Source organism: Silene latifolia, chromosome 8 (assembly GCF_048544455.1).
Source record: "Silene latifolia isolate original U9 population chromosome 8, ASM4854445v1, whole genome shotgun sequence".
NCBI classification, from domain to species: Eukaryota; Viridiplantae; Streptophyta; class Magnoliopsida; order Caryophyllales; family Caryophyllaceae; genus Silene; species Silene latifolia.
In genome coordinates, this window is record NC_133533.1 from 4,098,406 (window position 1) to 4,119,703 (window position 21,298).

General features: G+C 38.5%; 1 protein-coding gene across 1 annotated transcript; it reads right to left on the minus strand.

Annotated features, from left to right (window-relative positions):
* Positions 1–624: 624 nt before the first annotated feature.
* LOC141594003 (fe(2+) transport protein 1-like) lies at positions 625–3,777 on the minus strand. Its single transcript, XM_074414221.1, has 3 exons — positions 3,056–3,777; positions 1,815–1,964; positions 625–994 (listed from the first exon to the last, which is right to left on the minus strand). Exons 1-3 carry the CDS (start codon positions 3,728–3,730, stop codon positions 689–691), a joined length of 1,131 nt encoding a protein of 376 aa, XP_074270322.1. The 5' UTR covers positions 3,731–3,777; the 3' UTR covers positions 625–688.
* Between the last annotated feature and the right edge of the window lie 17,521 nt (positions 3,778–21,298).

Consider the following 21,298-nt stretch of genomic DNA (forward strand, 5'->3'; position numbering starts at 1 on the left):
ATATTTAGTTCTTGTTTGGTTTACTCTACAATTGTATAGACGAGGAATGTAGTTTGAAACTTGATGAAAATGTGGGTATGAGAATTCAAAGAGTTATGGTGGAAATAAGAATTCATTAGGTTTATAACTTTATTTCAAAATGCCTGACCCAACCAGTAGCATCGATTAAAATCATACCATTCCACCCAACTTACTCAACCAAACACCCCTTTAGTCTTCCTTCTGTGTCGTAGAGTTTGGAGAGAGAACTTTAATTAGAGGTTGGTGCTTCATTAGCTACAGGTTTACAACATTACATATCTATTTTAAACGTTATTATAATACATTTATGGAAAAAAAACGTTAAAAAGGTATGAAGATACAACATCACAATTGCAAAATGATTTGCCTTTCTAATTCTCAAAGTATCGAAAATATACACAAAAATACAAAGAGCCTTAATTCGAAATTTAGGGCCGCGAACACACTGCTACCCTTTATACTATCCTGACTCGTCATCAAAGAAAAGGATAGTATCCCAAAGGTACTTATTTTGCGGCCCAAAGATAATAATACACACAACTCGACGAATTAGTACTTTGTCTCACTCACCGATTTTTTACATAATGAACCAGTTGAGTCGGAGAGAGTATTAACACAACCACATTGTTACAAATTTGGAAATTAAAATTAAGGTAGATCTCCCTCCTTAAGCCCATTTAGCCATAAGGGACATGACACCCATGCCTAAAAACACAGCAGCATAGCAAACAAATTGAAGTTTAATACTTGCTTGAAGTTTAGGTCCCATAAAATCAGCGGCCAAAAGGTCCACTAAAGCCATGTAAATAAGTAACCCAGAAGACATGGCATTCAACACCCCTACAATTATAAGGGCAGCTGGGCTGTTCTCATCATATACATTTAAGATTGCTAGCCCAATTGCAATACCAAGTGGTGTTGTGGTTGCAAAGAAGGCTACCATTATTGCTTTCATCTTTATTCCGTAATCCGCCTGAAAAAATATGTGCACGGTGGAGTCAGGATTTGAAACTTAGCAATAGAGCTGATCAAATAGTCTAAGCTCATTGGCCCTACCCAGCCTGGCCCACTTTTTAGAAGGGCTTGGGCCTTTTATTTTGGCCCAAAAAAGCCCGTGGGCTGGCCCAAAAAGGCCCAACATATTTTTGGGCCGGGTTTGGGCCAAGCTCCTGGCCCAAATTTTGGCCTGGCCCGGCCCATATTTATTAATAAATGAATTTTTTTTTATAAAACCTATTAAAATAGTGTTTTAGTTATAAACACCTTTTTAAAAACTCAAGTATATTTTTTAAGATTTATAAAATAATGTGTATATAACATAAATCATATCACGAATGCATGATTAAGCATTCTAAAGTGGGGGTGTTTGTCTTTATTTTATTTTGGAGAGCAATTCATAAGCATTTCATCATATTTTGTACAATTTTATAAACTACGTATGTTTTTAAAGTAGTAATTGAAAGTATTATGCTAATTATTTTCTAATGTAAGTCGTAAATTTTAGGGCCCGAAAAGCCCATTTAGGCCCAAAAGCCCAAATTAGCCCGTGTTTGGGCCTGTCAAATAAGCCCACGCATCTGGCCCGGTCCAGCCCGGCCCACACAAATGGGCCGTTTTGGATAGAAAGGCCCGGCCCAAGCCCGTACTGGCCCGATTACTAAGTAAAAAAGTTCTTAACAATTGTTAATTTCATTATGAAAATGAGTACCAAATAAAAGAATTATTACTGATAGTAAAAGAGTTTTCAAAAAATATTATTATAAAACGATTTTATACAATAACAATCGAAATACCTGCAAGATGCAACCGCCAAGGCCCATGCCCTCAAAGAGTTGATGGAAACACATAGCAGCAACAAGTGGTCTTATTGTACATGGATTGTTGGATACTCCCATTGACAATCCTATTACAACCGAGTGCACCACTATTCCCAGCTCCAGCACCTGTATTCATTTATTTTATTTTCAGTTTATCTTATTTACATGCATGTAATAAAATATATTTCTAACTCAATGTAAACTTATACATGCATATAATTATTGTCTCAATTATTTGTTTATCTTTAGTTAAAAAATATATATTTCAAATGAATATATTTGGTAAACAATCAAGAATGTCTTAATTGTTATCGTTCTTTAGTTTACTTGGTAAACGTACGTTATACATACATTTCAGATTATATATATGTATGATTGTATATTTGTATGTTACTAACAAGTTCTTTGAAATATTACATTGACTTATTCCTTTGATGTGCAATATATATACAGAGAGATAAATAGAACAAGTATTCAATTAGAAAATAATAGTCAAATATACAATTGTTTATTTTATCCGTTTTAATCTTTTGTTTACTTTTTTCTTAAATATTTTGTGACTGGTATTTTAATAGACGGTAGACACATGATTGAAATGTAACAACCGTTAATATACCGTTATAGTGCCATACATATATATACAAATGGTTATTTGTACATTATTGATTATTGATTGTTGATTATTGATTATTAACTTTATATCCTGTATTTATAAAGAACATGGAGTACGTTTCTTCCACTTTCCTTTAGGTTTAAGAAATATAACAAAGAAATTGACTTTATACGCATCACATGAAAATGATGAAATCATGAATTAGTTTATTTCAATTTAGTATGTGATATAATAATTGAATATAACGTAAATGTACCACACTATACTACTCCATCAGCCCTAATTAATTTTTCACCATTTTCTTTATTTGAATGTTTAATTTGAGTGTCTCAGCAATTTCTTTACATTCCCGTTTCAGATATATACAAGTCTATTTTTCACCGCATAGTGGAGTCGTAGAGGGGAGATTCAAACCTGAAACCTATTATCGAATACCTCCGACTCTCCTCATATTATTACGTGCATCTTATTTTTTCACCTTTTCATATACGAAGTATTTATTTTTGACTTTTTGTATTAGTCGTTATAAAAAAAAACGTAAATAATTAATCGGGAGACATGTAATAACTAATAACATTGACATATTCTAGCTCATAAATCATACCTGGGCAACGATACGATATCGTAACAATTGAGACTCTTTATCATCAACCGTCCCACCTTGTACGATTTTATCGTTGTTTTGGTCCACTAATTCCGTCTCATTGCCACTATCATTCTCAATATGATGGATAACATTAACACCACCACCGTGACCGTGACCGTGACCATGACCACCACCACCATGAGAATGTAACCTATTTTTCATCCCTCTCTTCTTATAATACGCGGTGGCGATTGTATCCATCATCATAGTCAAGATGGTGGTAAACATCGCGATCAAAGTTGACATAGGATACATTCTCCACGGGTTTTCAGGCAAACACTCTGACGTTAAATTAGCCCACGAGTCAGGTAACACATGCATGAAACCCGTTGACAATATCACCCCCGAAGCCAGGGTTTTGACCACCAGCGCCGGGGTTCTGTCTGGATGTAAGGCAGGAAACGCGGTTGAGAATAAAGGTAAACCTATTCCAATCACGCTAGCCACTAAAATAGTAAATATGGCTATTATTTTAAGTTTTAAAGACTTTTCCTTATCGTAACACCCATGACTAGCAGACGCCTCACATCCTGAGACGTCCTGGGCACGGGCCAGGTTTGCGAACGAGACGAAAATGACTAAGAATATATAACATGTAATTGTTTGAAGTGCCCTCATTTTCTTACTAGACATTTTTTTTTTTGTTGATTTAGTTTGTATGTATGTATTGTTAGTGTTTACTTGGTGTTGGTGTTTTCGTGTTGAAAATTATGCTTATTTATAATGCGTAAAAAGTGTCGACATTTTGATTAAATAATTTACTAGTTGAATTTATTTATTAATTTGGGGAATATTTTGACGTTAGAGATAATAAAAAAATTCCGAAGAATTAGGATCCCTCGTGAGCTTGTGTACGACGTGAGATGTACTACGGACAATGCAAATTTCCCACATGACTATTACACGCCCGTACCCTTTGGTCATTTGAGTCACTAAGTAATTAATCCAATTGGTTAAACCCCCGAACATAAGTAGTCGTAAATGTCGTATTTAGGCCTTGTTTGGTTCATGCGGAAATAGAATTCATGTGGTAGTTTGAAATTCACTAGAATCCAACTCCTACATCCAATTTCCATGAAATGATAAATTTGTGAAAATATATTTGGTTGCCTTGGGGTAGTTTGTTTTTCCCAGGAATTAAACTCCCATGCAATGTTTGGTTGAACCGTGTCAATTTACATGATTTTAGTTTCTAATTACCAATATACCCCGCCGTAATATTACTGGCAACTAATTTATACAAATGGGCAAATGGGTAATTTTAAGGAAATGGGATAGGGGAGTTTCCAATTACGTAGGTAGGGGTTGGTAATCAAACTCCTACATCATGTAGGAGTTGAAAACTCCCTTTGAATTGTAAACTCCCCCATTTTGTAATATGGGGGGTAACTAAACATGTTATCAAAAACTCAATTCCTGGAATTTAGAATTCCCATGAATTGAGAGTGTAACCAAACGAGGCCTTAAATTGCATATATTAAGCTAACATGTTTTTCATTAGGGTGAAAGACTCTAAATCAAGAAAACATACTCTCTCATATCAACCAGTGGCGTAGCTAGAAAATTTTTACCAACGGGGTCTATCTTACCACTCATAAAATAGAGGGGTCTTACGTGACGTAGTCAAAAATCAGTACAATCGTACATATATATCCCGGCATACGATTTGGTAAATCTACAAAAACCTGTGGGGTCTTAAGACTCCGTTGCTCATAAGGTGGCTACGCCACTGCTCTCAACCCATAAATAATAACTCGCGTGAGATCGTCTTGAAGAGTCTTTAACATAAAACCGTGCGATTTTAGAGCTCTTAATTAACATTTTTGAATTCTTCGAGTTTCTCTTATAACATTACTTATTAGTTTTCGTGGAATTTTTCACCCGTGTTGAGTTCAAATTCTATCTTTACTACTAAATACGAGTATATCGATCTGATAAGCTACCTGATATTTGATAAAGGTATTGTTATTATTATAGTAATGTATGGAGTAACATATTACTCCGTAATAAGATTGTCAAACAAGTAACTCGCATCCACCGTAAGTTTATCAGATGACATGGAACATTATTGTGTACGATTGTACCATCGTTGTATTGAAAAGTACATGAGGGTTGAACAAGCTGCCATGGTATTATAAATTAACGATAGGTTTAATCAGTTGACTTTGTATTTGTATTATAAATTATAAATATTTATAATTATAGAGGAAGCAAGAATCATGCTCATAATTGTGTCATGATATTTGACAATAGTGGGATTGGAATTTGGATAATGTATTTACTAATTTTACAATTGGTCTCCCTTGTGACGGGTCACCATTTGTGGCGGATATTTTGTGAGTTAAAATGGTAACAAAATGGGTTAGTGGAGAAAGGGGACCACATGAATAGTGTTGCAGAGAGAGAAAAGGTGGGTACTTTGTGAGGTAAAATGGTATTCGTCACTCCAGAGTGACGGATATGTACCGTCACAAATGAGATTTTGTGCTAATTTTATTATGTGTGCCACAGTGCCCTTATATTTAAGCAAGCTATTAGTAATTATATTAAGGCCTCGTTTGGTTGCTCACCCAATTCATGGGAATTCTAGAATCCCATGAATTGGGATTTCTAGAGGTTGTTTGGTTACCCCATTTTTTGTAAAATGGGGGAGTTTAAAACTCTTAGGCGTTTCCAACTCCTACATGATGAGGGAATTTATCTATTTACCCCTCATGGTCATTGGAAATTCCTAGAAAAGTAAAACTCCAACATGACAACCAAACGTATTATTGTAATTCACGTGAATTTTAATGTAGGAATTAAACTCCCGTATATTGCAAATTAACACATCAATTTAATTCCTGTATCAACCAAACGAGGAGTAGTTATTGTGTACGACTATTTTATTGATCGGTAAAAAATGATGATTTTTACATTAAAAAGTGGTCATTTAGAATGGTTGTTTTTTTTACATAAAATGGTCACTTTTTATTATAAAATGACTATTTTTATGTGATTGTATTATATACAATACGAGTAGGTCTCGTGAGAGACGACCTCTTAATAAGTTTATTGAGAGACTATTTTACAATTTTAAGAAAAAGTGATATTAAAGATAATAAAATAGGTATAAATCATGATTAAAGATAAAATGAATACATTTATTATGTAAATAAGTACGAATTTACTATGTCACGATCACAATAAAAGAATCACGAAGTACAAATAAGAGGGTACGGAAGACTGATCTCTCAATAACTTAAAAGACCATCTCTCCCAAATTTTAGTGTATACAACAATTTTATAGTATGTTTTATAGTAAGCAAATAATGCAATAATCTAATCGTTGTAGGTAGTTAAATCACTTAGATGTATGGTAGACTGGTAGTAGTTTTTCTTACTTAGTTGACTTTTTATTTTATGTTTTTTTTTTCCAGTTATCATGTCAAATCAATTGTTTAACTGGTCAAGGGTCTTCTAACTATTATTATTCCCTCCATCCATTTTTGAACTACCAACAAATGGTTCTTATACTTTAACACGCATGTTTACTCGCCTGTTAATTATTTGGGCTTGAAAGTGAATAAGGCATAAGTTCACCATAATCACCAATAATACCATATGTTAAACTTCCATTTGTAAGATTTTAGAGACTCTTAAAACCCGAATTGGGATTTCAGGGTTCATCAACTTCTGATACCATTTAAAAAGACTCTCTCAACTAAGACCTACGTGGTTGAGATCCAATCACCAGTTCTTATTCATTAACATTGTCTCCTTATGAATGAAGAATTGAGTATTAATCTTCAATACCTTTAATTAAATCACTTGTAGAAGTGCATTGATCATAAAAATCATTCTTACTTAGCTTGGCTCCATATAATAAGTAAGAATTTTAAAGAGCTATAAAACAACTCTATATTTCATAGAGTTTTCTATATATGATATTTGTGAAGAATGAGATGAGATTAATAATTGAATTGATGAATTGAACGTAATACAAGAGGTACATATATATACTAAATTAGTCTAACTAATAGCTAGGTTATAGACTTATAGATAACAAAAACCTACTTTTAAGCTAACAAGAGCTATTAACAAGGAGTATACAATTGACTAAAACTCTCGACTAAACAGAGGAGAAGAAATAGGAACATGTGCTATTTGCTTGGTATTGTTTGTTGTGCTGTTGACTCCGTCTTTGTATTATCGAGTTTATTATTTGTATCCTTAATACGCTCCCGCAAGATGGACGGTCGAAGAGTAAGACCAATCTTGGATGCAAGGAGAAGAAATCGTGACTTTAGCAACGGCTTGGTGAGAGTATCCGCGAGTTGATCGTCGCCGTTGATGTGTTGAACTCGAATGGTGCCAAATTGAACCTGTTCCCGAACAAAATGAAAGGCAAGCGCGAGATGCTTCATTCGTGAATGAAAAATAGGATTAGCAGAGTAGTTCTTGGCACCAAGGTTATCACATAAAATTGTAGGAGTAGATGGCAAGGAGAGACCGAGTTCAGTGAGAAGCGACTTTAGCCATAGTAATTCGGAAGTAGTGTCAGCAATGGCTCTAAATTCGGCTTCGGTGGAAGACCGTGACAGTGCCCTTTGCTTCTTAGAGAACCATGATATAGGATTTTGGCCAAGAAAGACAACATAACCAGTAGTTGAAACATAGCCACCCGGGTCCCCAGCCAAGTCCGCGTCACAAAACGCGTGTAGGTTGAAGGGTGCACGACTTTGTAGATGAATACCCTGATTGATAGAACCTTTTAAGTAACGAAGTAACCGTTTAAGAGAGCACCAGTGAGTGGAAGTCGGATGAGTGACAAACTGAGCAAGTTTATTTACTGAAAAGGCGATATCAGGCCGTGTTAACGAAAGATATTGCAAACTACCCACGATTGCCTGATAATTTGACTCGTTCTCAATTGGTTGATGATCTTCCCGTTTGAGGTGTGGAAAATGCAGCATTGGCGTGGTGGACGGGTTGCAATCCAGCATATTAAAGCGAGAAAGAATATCGGAAATATAATTGGATTGATTGAGATGTAAACCAGTAGATGTCGGAGTAACTTCCATACCCAGAAAATAAGAGAGGCAGCCAAGGTCCTTGAGAGAAAAACGCGACGAGATAGCTGCAATAAAGGCATTAACGGCTGTAGTGTCCGGTCCTGTAATAATTATGTCATCGACATAAACTAAGGCATATAAACGAACATTAGAACGATTAAGAATAAATAACGACGGATCAGAAATTGAATTTCGAAAACCAAATGAAATAAAATAATTTTTGAGTTCGGTGTACCAAGCCCGAGGGCTTGTTTAAGGCCATAAATAGCTTTTTGTAATTTGCAAATATAAGTCGAAAATTCAGAACTGACGAAACCAGGTGGTTGGACCATGTAAACGTCCTCGGTCAAAGTGCCTTGTAAAAAGGCGTTATTAATATCTATCTGTCGAAGCGACCAACCATGTGTGACAGCGAGGGAGAGAATAAGGCGAATGGTAGTGGGTTTAATAACTGGGCTAAATGTTTCGGAATAATCAAGACCGGGTCGTTGGTGAAAACCTTTAGCAACGAGACGAGCTTTGTGTTGCTTAAGACTGCCATCGGGGTTATATTTGAGGCGATAAACCCATTTACAGCCGATGATATTTGGAGCAGAAGTTGGCGGGACTAAGGACCAGGTTTGGTTGCGTGATAAAGCATCATATTCGGCCTGCATAGCGGCACGCTACAAGGGATCAACAAGGGCTTGTTTTACTGTGGATGGAGTAACATGGGTACTGGATACAGTAGAGAGGAGAGCAGTGGTGGTGGGCTTCGAGGTACTGGCGGGTTTGGTGTATTTCGGGTTTGGCTTCCTGATGTTGTTGGAGAGGCGGATAACGGGTCTAGTGGATGGAGGTGGTGGTGGAGGCGGCGGGGGAGGAGGAGACGGGGACGGGGTAGAAGGAGGAGGGGTGGTGTTGGGAGGAGTTGGTTCAGATGGGGAAGAGGAAGGAGACTCGGGAGTAGTGGTGGATGTCGGGGAAGAAGAAGAAGAAAGAACAGGAAAAGTGAAGGACACCAATCAGACGATGTAATGGAAGGTTGAGAAGGGGACAGCTTGAGGAGAGAAGGGTATGGAAACTGATCATCAAAGAAACGGACATGTCGAGAGGTATAAATGCGAGAGGTAATGGGGTCGAGACAAAGATATGCACTTTGGGTCGGAGAGTAGCAAACGAAGACGCATTGAGCTGACCGTGGTTGGAGTTTATGAGTAGTGTATGGGCGCAACCAAGGGAAGCAGAGGCACCCAAAATTATGAAGCTTTGAGAAATTCGGTTCTTGATGGAAGAGCTTATGGTATGGAGAATCATTATTGAGAGACGGTGTAGGTAAGCGGTTAATAAGGTAGGCAGCGGTGGAGAATGCATAAGCCCAAAGTGAGGATGGTAGTTGTGCGTGAGTGAGGAGCGATAAACCGGTTTCAACAATGTGACGATGACGACGTTCAGCAAAACCGTTATACTCAGGAGTATGAGGAGGCGATGTTAAATGTGTGATTCCAGTAAGATTAAGGTCGGATGTAAATTTGATAAACTCACCTCCGTTGTCGGAATAAAATTGTTTAATCGGTTTATTAAAGAAATTTTCAACAATTGCTCGGAATTTTTGAAAGGTAGAAGCAGTGTCGGATTTGCGTTTAAGCGGATAAATCCATATATAGTGGGTGAAATGATCGACAAAGATTACATAGTACTTAAATGACTCGTGAGAAGTGACGGGGGAAGTCCATAAATCCGAAAATATTAAATCGAGAGGAGCAGTAGAGGTGAGCGTTGAATGACCAAAAGCTAATTTGTGACTTTTATTCAATTGGCAGGCAATACATGGATTTGAATAAGAAAGACGAAAATTAAACTTAGAATTTAAAACTTGAAGGACTTTATCAGAAGGATGGCCAAGTCGATGGTGCCACGAAGCTTGACCAGGAGCTACGGCTATGTGTGCTTGAGGCGGAGTTGGCGACCAAACATACGACCCATCAATAAGAGGACCTTGAAGAAGGACCGCTCCCGTCGGATTTGCCTTAATACAAAAAGAAGAGGGTGAGAAAATAGCATAGGCATTATTATCAGTACAAAATTGTGAGACGGATAACAGTTTACGAGAAATTGACGGAACAACTAGGACATTAGTAAATTTAAGAGAGGAATTAGAGAAAGGGATTGTGAAAGAACCAGTATGAGTGATCGAAAGAGCGGAACCATCGCCTATAACTAAGTCGTCAGGCCCGTCATAGGCTTGGTGGAGGGATAGAGTATTGAGATCATCCGTGATGTGGTGCGAGGCACCACTATCGACGGTCCAAGAGTGTGAGGGCTGGTTCGTTTGATGAGTAGCAGTGTGAGCATGAGGAGGACCACGAGGTTGTCGAGTCGGGAAGACAACATTGGGATATTTGGCCTGAAAGTCACGGCAGTCGGAAGCGACGTGACCAACGTGATCACAGTAATGACAACGACCCTTATATGGCTTTGAGTACCCAGGTTGGGAGGGAGTGGAGTTGGACGATTTTGGGGAATAGTTGGAGGAACGATTGGACTGGTAGTTTTGGCGATATTGATAAGAAGGACGGGTTTGATTGTTATTATTGGTGTTGGGGCGGAAATTGGCAGCATGGGCAGAAGGAGGGAAGGACGTAGGAGTGGGGGCAAGCGTGTGCTTAAGGCGGAGTTCTTGTTGAATCAACTTCTCATGAAGAGCTTCAAAGGAAATGTAACACCCCCTCATACCAAGGTACCTTACCAGGACTACCCCAGCATGAAAGGTTGTTACCATCTCGGTTGCCCGAGGTTAGTATATATCAAAAGCAACAATCCAAACACATTTATTAATGTACGGTAGTTATAAAAGTTACATAGTCTCCAAAATCTAATAAACGAATTATCCAAAGGGCAACAACTACCAAAACAATAACTAAGGCTCGTGATGGTGTCATCTAATCCAGCGTGGTGACTCTCCCATGACTGCCCTAAGCTCAATAAATGTATCACCTGTCACAATCTGCTCACCATCCCCGAATGGATCACCGCAGGTTTTACAAAACAACAACACGGGGTCAGTACTACTCAATCAATATAAGACAACAAACATTACCACCAGCTGATCATCGATCTCACACACAGTAACCGACTACACACCGAAGTGTGTAGCCCTGCCAGATTACCCATCACAACAGGTAATCCTCGCCGCCAGTGGGTGACCGCAGCCCATCCCCACCTAGTGCAGCTCATCAACGAGCGACTAACAATCCATGTCCCTTAATGTGCACATCCCCTCCCGTGACGGGTTCTACGGAGGGCGAACTAGGGTGTGAAGCCACTCCCGCAAGTGACTCCACCACAACCATACACACAGCATCACAGCTGTCACAACACCACAACCATCACAACACAACCACACCAACAACGTCTCCACAACACCCATCCTCCGATGATCAGCAGATAACAACAATTATACACAGTACAATCACAACATCTCCAATTAATTAAATAGAACTGAGTAGGGAAACCCTACCTTAGCAATCAACAAAGATACGGAAACCGAACAATCAGAAAGGCTCCTCTATGAAGTCTTCTCCTATACAATAACCATATAACACAATCACACATTGCACAATTCCCCCTTTTCCCCAAATTCCATATATATAGTAACCCTAAAAGAACATAATTAAATGACATGGGGAATGAAACTTACCAACAGTAGGATGAGAGATTATGCGCAAGGATTACGACAATTACACACATAAAGAGATTAGAGAATGATTAGGGAGTGATTAGAGAGATTGTAAAATGATTAGGGTTGAAATGACGTTTTAGAAACTGCCTTTGAATATAAAACAACCCCAAACACTCCCGCATCAAACCGCTGAAATATAACTCGCCAGACCGGATACTCGGTCGAGTATAGGGCATACTCGGCCGAGTATCCTCTACTCGGTCGAGTATTCATCATACTCGGCCGAGTATTCCTCGGCAGAACCCAAACAAACTACACCCTTGACACTACTCGGTCGAGTAGGCTCTACTCGGTCGAGTATTTAGCTTATGAAAATCCGTAGTGTTACAATCTTCCCCCCTTAAAAAGAACTTCGTCCCCGAAGTTCCAACCCAACCTATAAAACATGGACACCTAACACCAGCTCCACTAACCACGCTTACTAGATAACATATCCTCTCGGTATAGACTCCATAACATTATCGAATAACCACAAAATAATGTTTCCAATCTTGTCTCACTTCCATAACACTCAATAGCACTCAATACCAAGACAATCCACAAAAGAAGATCAACCATCAAAACGGAATGTTACATTCTACCACTCTTAAAAAGGAACTTCGTCCTCGAAGTTTACTCACACTCATCAACATCAGCTGCCAAAACTCTCGAACTCATAAATATCATCATCCACTTTTATCAACACTATCGAAAAATTCTCACACTCCTAAACATCGAACTACTACAAGCACAGCCATGGCCTTTTAACACTATCAACCACTATATGTACCCATCCATTCCTTATGCTACACCAACACTCTACGTCCAATAATATTACGACATGCACAACCCTCAAACGCTCTTTGCCGCATCCTACTCCTCTTAAGACACATGTTACGTCCTCGTAACTCACTAATACTAGATCCTTAGCTATACCTCTCATTATCTTCATCACCACCACATGTGAAAGATACCCGCCTATAATCTAAACACTTACTATATCCAAGGCTCTCTTACTTAAACAATTCACATACCTCAACTCATTCTGCACTCCATCTAACCAATACCACACCATCCTGATCATGACAAACACTCTAACTCTTCCACATTACCGCAACACGACATACCTCTCTATATAAACTATATAAAACTCTTATCGCCAAAAGCATAATTCACGATCCACACTTGTTACGTACACTCACACTAGATCCTCAAGTTCCTTTCTTTCATTACCGCAAGACTCATACATAACTTAACACGACACTAAATACCCAACACCCTACACTCACTGTCTCAACAAAGGATTATGAACCATCTGCATATATCAGATCATTACCACACATGTTCTACGAATCACTTGCATATATCAGATCATTACCATGTCTACCAAAGCCTCATCTAGAACAAGATCAAAATTATCAGAATAACCTATCACAATCGTGTCCCATCAACAGAATATCACTATACCATGATAACAACGAAAACATATACAACTCTCTTTTATATCATCCTCTACCCTCATTCCCAAATTGAAACTGGTAAGAAACATCAACAAACAAAACAACAGTCTACATGTCTAACCGAAACTCACAAGAAACAACAAAGAACAAAACAACAATCAGGCATAATCGGTCTCAGACTTTCAAACTCAAATCGTAACCACCCCGTATACTCCACCACAACCGGTGACGGCATCGCAACACCGCCACCAACACCGCACCGCAGCGAAAATGCCCGCATCACAATACGAAGTACCATGCCCGGATCACCACCCGAGGCACAACAACCACATCGATAAACATCACGCCCACATATAATTCCCACAAACACTGACTCAGTATAACTCTCTGGACAAGAAAACTTACTCAAAACTGCTTTACTCGACCATAACACAACATTTTATACGGAATAAACATACAAGAATCTCATGCATATCATCCATACCTTTTCACGGAATATACATGTATCATCAATACACCTACGATTTTAACTATCCATGCCAGATCAATCAAATTATTACCTTTTTAACCTCATTCCATTAGATTGGCGTACCCAACATATATCACAAACATTCATACAACAACTTTATGACTATCACACCATACCGCTTCTCGTGAGGTCAGAACCTCACACAAACATTTATACACATCATAGACCCATAATCACATCCAACTAGTCAATCCTGATCACGTAAGTTACCACCTGCTAAAAGTTACCTCTCACTCGAGCTTAACTCGTACACCCCTCATAACATATTCTCCCATCCGCATAACCATCACCCCCTGCCAAATGTAACCATACCATTAATACTCAACTACTAACAACCGCCTCATATAACCACATCTTATACTCTCTCACAACCATACATATCTATCTGGTCTCTACAAAATCAACCTCATTAGATCAACTAGCTTCCCTAAAGTAACCTCATCCTCAACCACTAGTGACAATACTATGGCACCAACATCCTTCATGTGACTACTCTCTTACTATCACTTCTTAATATCACAATCCGTTTTATCTCTTTGGTTATCATCCCAAATAACGAACATCCAATCCATCAACAAGATTTACCTCAACATTATTCCCAATTCTATCCTTTATCATATCGTTACCTAACTCTCCACCAAAATCTCAGATTGTGTAACCACTCTACAAGCTCCTTATTCCCTTAATACCTCGAAACTCACGGCTAACACGTCGTCCTGCTCTCCTATATAACCATTAACTCCCACCCTCTAGTGGGGATATCATACATTTCATAATTTCCTACCTTCATGCTCTTTAACTCTGGTCAACGTTCTCTCAACTTACTTCCATCCCTTTTCCCCTCCTTTTACTCAATAATACCAAGTAATAATTCATCTCCTTCCTCTCTCTACCTAACTCTTTAGTAATTTTTTTTTTTTTATTTCTTCGTAGCTCCACAACTCTAATTCCATTAATTCATATCAATATCCTATCATTCTTCTTATCATTTATCCTCTCTCGTCTTGTTTCTCACTCACCCTTGTCACCATCAACTCCACACACTAACAGTTACTCTTCAATTAGTCGTATCTCCCTTTTGTATCTCTAGAAAACCAAAAATTCATCTCATACCGTTAATCGCCCAAATAATTACACACTAGGCCCACCTCTTGATATTCCAAATTCTCAAACTTGGTCACTATCTACAAATCCACGTCGCGACATAACTCTATCTAAGTTCACTATATACCCCTCTTCTCCATCCCTCTAAAGCATCCTTTCATTACATATATCCTTAACCAACACAATGCTAACCGTCTCCCTCTATAAGTCCTTACACATCCCGAAATGTCACTATTCGTATCCCTCATCTCAATCTTTCATTGTCACGTTTCTTTAAAGTTACATTACTTTTGTCCATATATACTTACTTTTATATTACTCAACACACAACTATATCACTCACCATATCTCACAAAACATGCTATTTACCTCGACTAGCTCATCATCCTTCCCTTTCCTTTTTCCACTATTTCTCACAACCACATTAACACATGTCTTCCTTATCCAACACTTATCTCTCATAACCCGGCATTTTCCCTATCATAACATTTGGTAACTTACGTATCATGACCGTCGCATATAAAAGAATACTTTAAGACCCAAAACATACAGGTATACATACCTTACGACTCAAAACAACCATAAGAACATAACCACTGACTCAAAATGACCGCCCAATGAGGTACTCGGTCGAGTACATAACATACTAGGTCGAGTAAAAGGTACTCGATCGAGTAACTATATTACTCGGTCGAGTTTTCGACTCCAGAAGCAAACTCAATTGTCGCAGAAGGATTACTCGGTCGAGTATTGGGAATACTCGGCCGAGTAGACCTTACTCGGTCGAGTATGAGACTACTCGGCCGAGTTCACGACTCCGCACGCTAAACAAGTATTATCACGAGATATTACTCGGCCGAATATGGAATACTCGGTCGAGTATAAAAGATACTCGGCCGAGTAGGGACTACTCGGTCGAGTATCGGCGCAGTTTCTCAGACCGTCCAGTTTTCGTAAAACAGTCATATCTCACTCGTTACTTGGTCATTTTGGGCGTGTGACCTATCGTTAGAATCGTAAGAGGACAAGCTATCACCTCAACTTGGAATCACAACAATATCTTTTCTAGAACTCGACTTATGACAGTTTTAAGACAACCCTTCCGTAATCGATCTTCATACTAATCAAATTTCCTAAACCGAAACAATTTGAACATGCATAAAGCAACAACAACAACTCAAAACTCCAAGAAACCAGTACACAAGTGAACTCTTATCATACTCACATGAAAATTAAACACGACATTCACATATATAGACGCATGACCTTAATCACATGCTTCTACCAACAATCAAGCATTAAAATCATCATGTTCATATGCACATGTACCACTACCATACTTCATGTTCAACATTGTATTAAACAGGTAACATGATCACATTCTTCATGCTCAATATCAACGAGATACAATTTCACAATTCACTTTTCATATTTTACCATGTTCCAACACTTAACATGCCAACATATTCATGCTCAAAGTTTAACATCAACAATCCTCGATGCATCTTTCAACAACTATCACATTCCACTTCTTTCATCATTTCATCCAACCATGCACAAGATTCAAACTATAGATATCAAACTCACATGACTCAAACATACAACAGTTTCCCCCCATGTGACCGGCTTGAGATCGTAAGGGCCTTAATGCGACTTCGGGACGTCTCCCAAGTCTTTGCGGCAACTCCAAACAACTCTCCCCGGGTTCATTTTATTTAGATTCCCTAAGTTCATTGGGTTCATTTGTTTTAGGTGCCGGAATCGTCGGCTCTGATACCACTTTGTAACACCCCTCATATCAAGGTACCTTACCAGAATACCCCACAGATGAAAGGTTGTTACCATCTCGGTTGCCCGAGGTTAGTATATATCAAAAGCCACAAATTCAAACACATTTATTAATGTACGGTAGTTATAAAAGTTACATAGTCTCCAAAATCTAATAAACGAATTATCCAAAGGGCAACAACTACCAAAACAATAACTAAGGCTCGTGATGGTGTCATCTAATCCAGCGTGGTGACTCTCCCATGACTGCCCCAAGCTCAATAAATGTATCACCTGTCACAATCCGCTCACCATCCCCGAATGGATCACCGCAGTTTTACAAAACAACAACACGGGTCGATGCTTACTACTCAATCAATATAAGACAACAAACATTACCACCAAATGATCATCGATCTCACACACAGAATCCGACTACACACCAAAGTGTGTAGCCCCGCCAGATTACCCATCGCAACAGGTAATCCTCGCCGCCAGTGGGTGACCGCAGCCCATCCCCACCTAGTGCAGCTCATCAACGAGCGACTAACAATCCCCGTCCCTTAATGTGCACATCCCCTCCCGTGACGGGTTCCACGGAGGGCGAACTAGGGTGTGAAGCCACTCCCGCAAGTGACTCCACCACAACCACACACACACAAAGATCACAAATTGTCACAACACCACAACCGTCACAACACAACCACACCAACAACGTCTCCACAACACCCATCCTCCGATGATCGCCAGATAACAACAATTATACACAAGACAATCACAACATCTCCAATTAATTAAATAGAACCGAGTAGGAAACCCTACCTTAGCAATCAACAAAGCAGATTTTAAACCGAACAATCGTAAAGGGCTCCTCTATGAAGTCTTCTCCTATACAATAACCATATAACACAATCACACATTGCACAATTCCCCCTTTTCCCCAAATTCCATATATATAGTAACCCTAAAAGAACATAATTAAATGACATGGGAATGAAACTTACCAACAAAAGAGGATGAGAGATTATGCGCAAGGATTACGACAATTACACACACAAAGAGATTAGAGAATGATTAGGGAGTGATTAGAGAGATCGTAAAATGATTAAGGTTGAAATGACGTTTTAGAAACTGCCTTTGAATATAAAACAACCCCAAACACTCCCGCATCAAACCGCTGAAATATAACTCGCCAGACCGGATACTCGGTCGAGTATAGGGCATACTCGGCCGAGTATCCTCTACTCGGTCGAGTATTCATCATACTCGGCCGAGTATTCCTCGGCAGAACCCAAACAAACTACACCCTTGACACTACTCGGTCGAGTAGGCTCTACTCGGTCGAGTATTTAGCTTATGAAAATCCGTAGTGTTACAGGAAATGGAAGTGTCGCGAGCACGAACAGCTTCAATGACGGAACCGTACTTGGCATAGTTCAGGCCGTTTAGGATTTTTGCGGTGATATCATCGACATCCATGGGATGCTCGAGTTGGGCTAAATCGTCAGTGCAAGCTTTTATGGCGGTCATGTAATCGGTAATGGACATGTCATCGGTATGGGAGAGGTTGTCGAGACGATCTTTAATTTGAAGACGATGCCCTCGGGACAAGTTGGCAAAGGTGCGTAGGAGGGTAGTCCAGGCAGCATGAGAGGTGGTATCGTTAACTATAAGAGCTGCAATCGGGGAGGCTAGGGTGCCTGTGAGTGCACCGAGGATGAGTTGGTCTTGCCTATACCATGTGGAATAGGCAGGGTTGGGGGCTGTCTTGGATTCGGTTTCGGGTGGTACAGGGTTGACAGTGATAGTTTTTGATGGAGGGGCAGTAGTACCATCAAGATAGGAAAAGAGTTCAAGACCGTTCATAATAGCACGGACTTGAAACCTCCATTGACGGAAGGTAATCGTGTCTTTTAATTGGATGTAATTGGCAAAGGTGACTAAGGCAAGTGGGTGTGTGGGTTCGGCATGATTGGCGAGTTGGAGTTGTTGTTGCGCAGACATGGTGGTCGGATCGAAAGACGGATTTAATAACTCGAGGATTTAGAAAGGAGACGGGTGTTTTAGGTTGATCGTGAGGATCGTAGGACTCGTGATACCATGTGAAGAATGAGATGAGATTAATAATTGAATTGATGAATTGAACGTAATACAAGAGGTACATATATATACTAAATTAGTCTAACTAATAGCTAGGTTATAGATAACAAAAACCTACTTTTAAGCTAACAAGAGCTATTAACAAGGAGTATACAATTGACTAAAACTCTCGACTAAACAGAGGAGAAGAAATAGGAACATGTGCTATTTGCTTGGTATTGTTTGTTGTGTTGTTGACTCCGTCTTTGTATTATCGAGTTTATTATTTGTATCCTTAATAATATTAGAATCTATTTTCACATTTACTTTTGGTGTAAACGGTAATATAATAACCTAAAACAATCACATTTTTTCCGGTTAAAAATCTCAGCTATTTAAGTTTTCAGTTAAGGGACTATAAATTAAATCTAATAAGTTTCCCTTTTACATATCATTCCCTTTCACTAAAAAGTCATAAAATATTGAAACTTCTTTTATTTATTTTATACAAGTCTAATTAAGGTCCCTCAAGCTACACTTATCAGGACTATCAAGTATCAACCAAACTAAGCAATTCTTTTGTACAATTTGGTATTGTAGGTAAATTTTCCTGAGTGCAAACATGTGTACATGATGAGTTTCCGACTTTCAACCAAAACGTGTTACCTCGAGATTGGAACGAAGATGGATTTTGATGACGACATGGATTTTTCTCTTCTTAGTTACACATTTCATATGATGATATAAAGATGAATCTCATAAATAGGATTGTCAATTAGTTGTGGTCTATGTTACACGACACTTTGTGTCAAAAATTAACCTTCCAACACTTGGGAGTGTCTGACCCGACAAGAAAGTGTCAGACTTACTATAAAACACTTTCACACTTTATTTTATACTAAAACATTAGAAACTTAATAGAAAATAACCGTATCTCACTCCAAACTTATAGCTAGGGTACCTAGTATTTTTTTATGGGTATTGCTCATTCATGTACATGATTTACTCATTCATGTACATGATTTACTATTTTACCCCTCTCATTTTTATACCTAGTTTTTTAACTAGTTTCTCCCTTTCAACTCTCCATCCACTGCCCAACAAGGCAACCACCTCTCCTGCCGCCACCACCCGTCCACCCCTCTCCCGCCCCTTCCCGCCATAACAGTTTCCCCAAGCCTAACACCATTGTCTACCTCTTTAACAACATGACACTAACGAGATGGTGCCAAGCGCTAATCATTCTAACAGGTTCCAATTTCAAGTAGAACCATTATCAATGTCATAAATGGGCATCAATGTCATATATGGGCAGTGGGAAACTAAAAAATGGCGGACAATAACTATGATTCATACACCATCAGTACGAATATGCAAAGCCGATGTACCCTTATTACTATTCTCATACAAATGTTTTCCAGATCGCATTTTCAAGTATTACGTATTGATTATTGGATTTTCGATTTTCTAACTGAATTTTCAGATCAAATTTCCAAGTGCAGTGTAATTTTATGAAGTACCCTTAATTTAATTTAAATATATCAAACTGATGCTCATAGATTGAAAAAAGAATTATTAGAAGTACTTAATTAATATGTGAATTAAAATTTATAAGTATAATTGTTGAATTTGTTAGGAATTTGATCAATTTTTTGGATGAAAGGGAAAAGGGAGAACATTCTTCTTTTTTTTAAAAAAAATAAGGGTAGGTGATGGAAAAATTATGAAAAAAAGTCCGTAAAAGAGTAAAACTTGTACATGAAAGAGCAACTACGTTTTTTATTTGTCGAGAAACACCTAATATTTACTTTTATTTGTCAAATAACACCAAACTGCGGGACCGGGCTAAGAGAACCAACCGCGAAGTTAAAGCTTGCTGGCCCGACTTTTCCATCAAAAAAAGTTTAAAAACCGTCTTGGCTAACGGAACAAATGGTGACTTGGCATTGTTTAGTCATTTCTCTTTGTTTATCCCTCCAATCCCCACTCCCATTTTCCAGTTCCATTATCCCTCCAATTGAACCCGATTTCCCTCCAATTAAAATCCTTATGTAAACCCCTAATTTTATTCCTTCATTCTCAAATTAAACTCCCAATTTATGCCTTTATTGTCCAATTTTATCCTCCTCTTTATCATCCTTTCAAGCTAACGTGTCTTTCTTAAGCTCGTCCTCCAACTCTACAAAGCGGGTTAGATGCATTTGTTATCCTTACACGCTGCTTTTTGTTCTTTTTCTTTTGCAAATTGATGGGATGGAAATGGTGATTGTTATGGATGAAAAAGGGGGAGTGTGAAGTGTGGAGTGTGGAGTGTGAAGAGTATAGTAATGACTGAAATAGAGGTAAGAACGAAATGAATTAAGGAAACAATGCAAAGTCAAAATTGTGACGGATTTATGAAGAACTAAACAAAATAATGCTAAGTCATCATTTGCTCCATTAGTCTAGACAGTTTCTTGACTTTTCTTGACGGAAAAGTGAGTTTGGTGTCATTTTACAAAAAAAAAA